At 30.9% G+C, this 8,141-nt stretch overlaps 1 protein-coding gene across 1 annotated transcript; it reads left to right on the top strand.

Annotated features, from left to right (window-relative positions):
* Nucleotides 1-2,090: 2,090 nt before the first annotated feature.
* LOC108487088 (ACT domain-containing protein ACR10-like) lies at nucleotides 2,091-6,449 on the top strand. The gene is made up of 6 exons (XM_017791320.2): nucleotides 2,091-2,603; nucleotides 3,043-3,264; nucleotides 3,890-3,995; nucleotides 4,956-5,292; nucleotides 5,731-6,015; nucleotides 6,123-6,449. Exons 1-6 carry the CDS (start codon nucleotides 2,450-2,452, stop codon nucleotides 6,258-6,260), a joined length of 1,242 nt encoding a protein of 413 aa, XP_017646809.1. The 5' UTR covers nucleotides 2,091-2,449; the 3' UTR covers nucleotides 6,261-6,449.
* The last annotated feature ends 1,692 nt before the right edge of the window (nucleotides 6,450-8,141 follow it).

Here is an 8,141-nt window from a genome sequence, read left to right as displayed (position 1 = left end):
ACAATCCCTTTGTGGGTATCCTTTTTTTTATCTAAAATTCTTTTAGTTGTTAATATTCATATCAAGAATTGTAATTTAGGGTTTTCATTAAACAATAAAAAATCCACTCTTTTGTTTTTCAGTATTGAATAAAAGAGATAGAGGAATGTAAAGAAGACATACCTGAACCCTGTATTGAATCCATCCTTATGAAGCAGTCAATTTGATTTCAACTATTTTGAGCTTAATAATAATTTTAACAATCAAATGAAAAAAGAACCATTGAAAAAAAGAAGAGACTGAAGAAAAAATAAAAAGAGGAGATGAACAGATTTCTTAGTTAAGGTTTAGGTTTAAAAATTTTAATTAACTAAATTTTTTAATTAAAAATCTATTTTCATCCCATTTAGAAATCTAAGTTGGCATTTAAAATCTAGTTGGACTGCCATGTAGGATTACCGTTAGAGAGGTAACGGAACTTAACGGTAGAGTGATCACTTCGTAACAAAACAGTAACATAAGTGACTAAAACGTAATATTTCAAATATAAGTGACTAAAATGTAACCTGAGGTAAACAAAAGTGACTATTTTTATAAATTACCCTTTAAAGTATAATAACTTATTATCCACCTTCAACTTTATGAAAAAAATTATTTTAGTTTTTTATTTAATTTTCACCTTTTTTAACTATTGAGCTTGCATTCCGTAGCGGATTCAGGGGCTGGTATCGGCCTCGACCCCCCTAAAATGAATTTTTTTTTTCAATTAGGCCTTTTTATAATTTATAAAACTTTAAATTAATAATAGTTAAATTGCACTTTGACCTCCTCAAAAGATAAAAAAATTATTTAATCTGTTAAAAATAATAAAGATATATACTATTAAAATGGTGAAATTATATTTTTACGCCTCCTAAAAGAAATTTTGACTTCGCCCTTGTTTGCATTTTTTGTCAAAAAATTTATTTTTTAAAAATATTTATAATTTTTAATTTTTAAACATAATTTTTTAAAATTTCAATTTCAAAAAAATTAATTAATTGTTAATGTAACATTCACATGGTAATCCACGTATATGCTATGTTAGCAAAGTTAACAAATAATAACTTTTTCATCCCTTTTTGAGCAATTTGACAAACAACGAAAATTTTACTGCTAAAAAAGATGAAAACTTAAATGGAGTGCTAAAATGATTTTTTCAGAAATTGAAGGGTCAAATAAATCATTATTACTACTTTAAATTAAGTTTAATATCTAAATATAACATAAATATTAATAAAAATAAATTAAGTCCAACATTTTTTATTGTGCGCATATAAATAAAATTAATATTTTATTTTGTTACATTATAATTTATAATCATAATTTTGGAATTAATAAAACAATATAATATTTGAGTATTAAATCTTCAAACCATTGTGATTTTCAGTCATAAATATAATTCAGTCTCCAAAGAGATATTTAGATAATTTTGTTTTTGAAAAAAAACCTTTGAATTTAAAAAAAAGTGAAAATAGACTTTATAAGAGAGAAATTAAATAAAATGAACTGCTTTTATAAGAAAGGAATTACTATAAATAAAACTTTAATCTAATTATGGACCAAAAGAAAATAAATTTCAAAAGTTTCACAAGTTGGATTGACTTTTAAGACTAGAAATCAAATCATAACAAGCCACGTTTAGAGCTTAGGTGAAGCTGACCTCACTTGATCATAAAAGACCTCTGTTTTTTAAAGGCTTAATGACAAATTTGGCCATTAGTATTTACATGTTTTATCAAAATGGCCCTAATTGTATTTTTGAGCCTTTCTTTGCTTTCAACCTTCATTCTTTTTTCAAATTGCTTTTTTAATAGATTTAATGAAAGTAGTGTTAAAAAGTTATAAGAATGATGTGGAATTTTATATGTGGAATATTTTAATGAGATATAATTTATTACTTAGATAACATAATAAAATAATTACATGTGGAAAATAATAAAATAAATAATTTATGAAGTTAAAAAATGAATTTTAATTTAAATAAAATAAACATAATTATTTAAAAAAGTTTCAAAATTAAAACTTATCTGTAAATAGAAATATACATTCATTTTGAAATTTTCTTTTACATATGCTCAAAAATACAATTAGGATCATTTTGAGAAATTTCTCATTAAGCCTTTTTTTTTAATAAATATTACCTCTGAAATTGGGCGAGAAATTGAAAATCACATGGAAAGAAACTGAGAAACAGAGGAAGAGAAAATAATAATAATAAATTTCCTTTTTGAATTTTTTATTCTCAGTTATGTCTTGTGTTTTGTTTCTCTCACTGCTATTGACGGAAACTTCAATCCTTTTGCTTCAAAATTGAACAACAAAATAAATAAGGAAGCAAAAGAGAGACAAAGAAGGGGGGAAAGCCCAGTCTTTTGAAGCAAAAAACAGGGCAAAAGAACAGAGTGAAGAGAAAGGGAAAGGGAAAAATATGGGAATTTTGAGGGAAGATGTTGTAGTGATAAGTCCAGCAGAGAAAGCTGGGGATCCCACTGTGATATCGGTGAATTGCCCTGATAAGACTGGATTAGGCTGTGATTTGTGTAGGATTGTTTTGCACTTTGGGTTAAGCATTGCTAGAGGAGGTAAGCTTTTTTCCACTCACCATTTCTATTAACATTTCTTTGGGTGTTTTTTTTTTTTTTGGAGTTGTGTTAACATTATAAATGATGGGTCATTGTGATTTTCTTAGCTTTTTTATCTTATCTTTTTATTTTAATGGGATGTTATTTAGCTGATTGAATATCAATCCTTGGGGTTTTCTTGGCAACTTTTTTTGGGGATATGAACAATGAATCAAATTGGTTACTGCTTGTCTTGATTTAATAAATTTTTAATCTTTAATTTATGTATAGCAAGCAAAAAATACTTGCTTGATCAGAGTTCTTTATGATATGTACTTTTGAGTCTGTTATTATCCTCATCCTTTTTTAACTTTTAGATTTTGTTTGTGTTGATGCTACAAAGAATTTGGAGGCGTAAGTCAAGTACTGAATTTTTTTTTTTTCCTTTTTTGTGGATAAGATTTCTCAACAGATGGAAAATGGTGCTACATAGTGCTTTGGGTGGATGGGAAAACAAACACAAGGTGGGATTTGCTTGAAAAAAGGCTATTGGAAGTTTGTCCTTCGTATTTTTCGACATCTGGGATAGACTATTACCGGCCTGCAAATCAGCAACCAAAGCGACTGGATGTATATCTTCTGAAGTTTTGGTGTTCTTGTGTTAGGAAAGAACTGTTACATGGTAATCTTTATTTTCTTTTAAGTCTTTGATAATGGAAAAAAAATTAAAAATTCAATGTTAGGTTTAGCAAGTGGTTAGCCATCTCTCACTTGTTTTTTGAGGTATTTCAGGCATTTGATTTCGTTTTGCCTCACTGCTTAAACTTCGAAAGTGCGATCTTGTGAGCCACCTCTTTTGTTGCATGTTTCCATTTATGCTGAAACTAAGAAAAGTTATTTGATTAAATTGAATCGGATAAGTTCGGTATTTGTTTATTAACTGGAAATATTATAACGAGAAGGAATTTGTTTTCCTTTTCTATTATTTTTGGTTTTTTCTTGCTTTTGGATTAAGATTGTAATGTTAACTTTTATTATTCTTTGAGATGTTAGAGAAGCCAAAATGCATGGGAAAATGAATGGAATTTAGAAATTGTCTTGTGAATAGAAATGAGAATCTTTCTTAAAGTATAAGTACTTTTGAATTTGATAATCACTTTTCCTTGTTTAATTGCTTACGGTTACTGCTCCGTAACTGAGTGTAGTTGTTGATCATTGATATTCATTAAGAGCAATTTTATGTTTATGTTAAATTTGTATGTCCATGTCTTTTGGTTGATATAAAATTTCCTATATTGTTTTTATAGACATAACTCTGGTCCTTTTTGACCTGGAGCTTACAATAAAGAGAGTGAAGGTATCCACTACTCCAGATGGAAAAGTGATGGACCTCTTTTTCATCACTGATACCAGGTTTGCTAGTGTTGAGAACTTCTTTAACTTGAAATTCAAAGTGATCTTTTCCGATTTTCATCTATGCACTGTTGCTTGGTTCTTTTAGGCCTATTTAATTTTGTATTGGGTATTCAGATTCTTAAGGGTATGAATTTTTCATGGTGGTTTCTCCATAACCAGCGCCAGTGGGGGATAAAGTAGATCTGATAAGTGACATGTACTTTAAGTGTGAAATAGGGGAAGGATGTTAATGTTAACATGGGGAATAATTGGAAATTAATCGATTAGTCATAAATACACTCCAATTTGGTTTCCTTGGGAATCATTGCTTTGGACTTAAACATAAAAACCAACTGATTTCTTAAAGGGAATGTTATACTTCTATAAACTCCAAAGTGGAGTGTACGGACATTTGTTCGGTGATGGTTATCTAATAAGAGACACATCAAGGCACCATATATAGTTTTTCCACTTCATTATATCTATTATGAGGTTCTCATATCAGTTATCACTATTTTCCTAAGTTGTACTTGACCTTTTTTATTAAATTTAATAGAACTTCTCACATTCATCATCTATGAGCATTAAATTGATGATTTTTCCAAGTGTAAAAAATGTGAAGTTTGATTATTTATTAGTACATTAAACGTCCGATCTAGAACTTTTTAAATAAAGCTTTTCTGTAATTAATCTGACATTGAGAGAGGAATTAGTTTATGGCATTGGAAGAGATATATAACCTCTTTGCATGGCACGTTGTGATGGAGAGAAAGTGTGTTTTAATATTAGGAAAGAAGAGAAGATATGTACAGAGTTTTGTACCATTATGTCAACTTCTTAGGGGCAGTCCATGTATTTATCGTTTCTGATATATATATATATATGTAGATGTATGCATGTATTGTATGTTTGTTGGCAGGCATGTATGTGTGTGACATTTTTGTAACTTGGTTCTTCTCCCCCTTTTGATAATTTTAGGGAACTTCTTCATACAAAAGAACGGCAAGGTGAAACAATTCTTCACTTGAAAACTGCACTAGGTGATATATTGGAAAGTTGTGAGATTGAATCAGCTGGCGAGGAAATAACTGCATGTTCACAAGGAACATCGTTTCTTCCTTCTGCAATCACTGAAGACATGTTCAGTTTAGAGCTGCCTGCACCGCATCCAGGTGGATTACTTGCTTCTGACCCAATATCAGTGACAGTTGATAACTCCCTTAGCCCCTCCCACACACTTATTCAAATCCTCTGCCAGGATCACAAAGGTCTAATATATGATACCATGAGAACCCTAAAGGACTACAATATCCAGGTACATATAGTGAACTGCTAACTTATGTATTCGAAACGGTTCTCTATGTTGGTGTTTGTGATCCCATTTATGCGGAACTTTGAACTTATGTTACTCAGGCTTGGATGTTAGTGTTGGATACGGTATGTGTCTTGGGACAAGTATGTTTTTTTCCCCTTATATTGGAGGGTTTTCGGAGATCATATCGTCATACCTATGTCGAAATATGTGTCGGGCTCCAGCATTGCATTGAATTTGCTTGCAATGGGTAAATCTAAAGAAAAAAACTAACAATTTTGATGCTTTAAAATTGCTTGGAAGTACCTTCAGAAAGTCTTGAATGTCCATAAAGGGTTGTTTCGTAACTGTAAAAGGTTGCAAAACTATGCAGCTTGGCTTCTCTTCTTGATTGCTCGATTTCCTATTCATGCTCCTTATAAAATTAACATATTGTATCAGGTTTCGTATGGACGATTCTTTGCAAACCGAAGAGGTGGCTGTGAGTTGGACTTGTTCATAGTGCAAGCAGATGGCAAGAAAATCATAGACCGCAATAAGCAAAATGCGCTGTGCTCTCGTCTAAGAATGGAGCTTTTTCGTCCTCTTAGAGTAGCCGTGGTAAGCAGGGGACCTGATACCGAGCTACTAGTAGCAAACCCTGTTGAGTTGTCCGGCAGAGGCCGGCCTCTTGTTTTTCACGACATAACCCTTGCTCTCAAGAATCTCAACATCCAGATCTTTTCGGTATTACCTACATTATCCATTATTATCGTTTGTCATAACACTCGTGAAAATGATTGTTGTCCTCCAATTTCTAACTGCAATTCGGTTTCTACATAAACTTTTGTCAGGTCGAGATAGGGAGACACATGATATGTGATCGAGAATGGGAAGTATATAGGATCCTACTCGACGAAGGAGATAGTCATCATGTTTCGAGGAATATGATCGAAGAGGGTGTTAGAAAATTGTTAATGGGATGGGAATAGTAGATTTAGATCACTTGAAAATCATGCTCAGAAGCCTAGAATTTCTTCCTAACTCAATGTACAGCACATCCTTTTTTCTATTCTGGTCCTTTTTAAGTCTTTGCTGAATGCTAGGTGCTAACAAGTTACCAAACTGTAAAATTGTAAAGTTGCCTGCAAAGAAATGAAGAAGTTTTTTCTTTTACCAAACTGTAAAATACAATAATATCAATTAAAAATACATCTAAAAACCTAAACTTAAGCAATAAAATCAACTAAACCTAATCATAATCAATAAAATCAAGCATTCTTGTTGCTGAAAAGGAAAAAAAAGGTTGTAAACACATCCAGGTGCATTAAAATCTCTTACGGTCACATGGCAACGCTTACGAGGTTGAAGCACCCACAAGCTTGGGATTCAACACTCGATGGAGTTCTGTTCGACAACATGATATCGCTTGGGGTGGTTTTATCTTTTTGTGTTGATTGATATTATAGTCATATTTTGTTGGGATTAAATTTGGATGAAGTTTGGATTGAGTTTGAATTTTATTATTTTATTATTATTTTCGTATTGTTAATTTTATTATTTATTTATTTATTATTTATGTTATTTTTAGTTATTATTTATTAATTTATACTATTATTTAAGTCCATGACTGAGTTGATGTTATGAGTCAATTGGACACTAACTTGGTTAGGAAAATTTGAAAATGTCCTTTCGTAATTTAAATAAGTTATATTATTAAATGATACTTTAGTATTTTTATTTTAAAAAAAATGCATATGATAAGCTTTGAACTCATACCAATTGCATTAGAAAAATCTTAAATTTACCACTTGACCAATGCTTTATTTTAATAATAATAATATTCTTAATTCGATGATTTACGAGTTTAAATTTCATTTTACTCACAATTTAATAAATATATTATATAATTATTTTCACCAACATCGTGGCTATGCCATAATCTTATTGATAATGTTGTCGATGGAGTTTATATCACAAGTTAACGTAATATCAACTCAAGAAAAATGGCAATGCTATGATAAACAATTTGAGTGCATCTAATATTCTTAATAATGTATTTTACCTATTTAAATTTTCTTTTACTCACAATTTAAATTATTTTTTATTTTAATTTTGTTGAACTAACGTAACACCCCAAACCCGGTCCAGACGTTATGGTCGAATCTGGCGATGTCACATGGAATGGAATTTGGAATGGAATTTGTAGTCTAATTTATCGAGTGAAAACCCTTCCAGTTTATTAGTCTTTAATTAACTAAAAAAAATGCATGTTTGTTGTTATGGTTCAAATCGTGACTTTTTAGCGGAAGCTTGTGAACTTTTTGTTTGAGAAAACTGTTCTTTTTTAGGAAATCTTTAATTTCAAGAAAACGTCGTGTTTTTGTAGAGATAAAACTGGAAAGCAAAGTATAATCCGAAATTTAAACAGTCAGTCCCAAAAGTCCCAATTACAAAAAAATAAATACCCAAATTAATAACGAAAAATTAATTAACTAAAAAAATGAATTGAATCAGTACGAAATAGTGGTGGTCACCGCCGAGTCCTCCGCTGCTCCGATCCGTCTAATGCTGGGGATTACCTGAACAGACCAAACAAAAAAGGGTGAGTTTTCACAAACTCAGTGTGTAATCCCCACAAAATACATGCACACAGCATAACATCAGAAATCAATCATGTATATATAGTTTGGGCCTGAGCCCATTACAGAGTCAGTGTGGGCCTTAACCCACTCAGATACAGAATCAGATATAAATTAGGGCCTTAGCCCATCTCAGATATAATAAGCAGATCAAAACAGAATACCAGAATCCTACCCAGCAGTCTCTACACACCATCCTTGTCCAACCCTACACATTATGTGGAGTTTAAA

The sequence above is a fragment of the Gossypium arboreum genome, chromosome 10 (genome assembly GCF_025698485.1).
Source record: "Gossypium arboreum isolate Shixiya-1 chromosome 10, ASM2569848v2, whole genome shotgun sequence".
Taxonomy (NCBI): Eukaryota; Viridiplantae; Streptophyta; class Magnoliopsida; order Malvales; family Malvaceae; genus Gossypium; species Gossypium arboreum.
The sequence above is the reverse complement of the archived record's forward strand: the minus strand, read 5'-3'. Positions and strand labels throughout refer to the sequence as shown.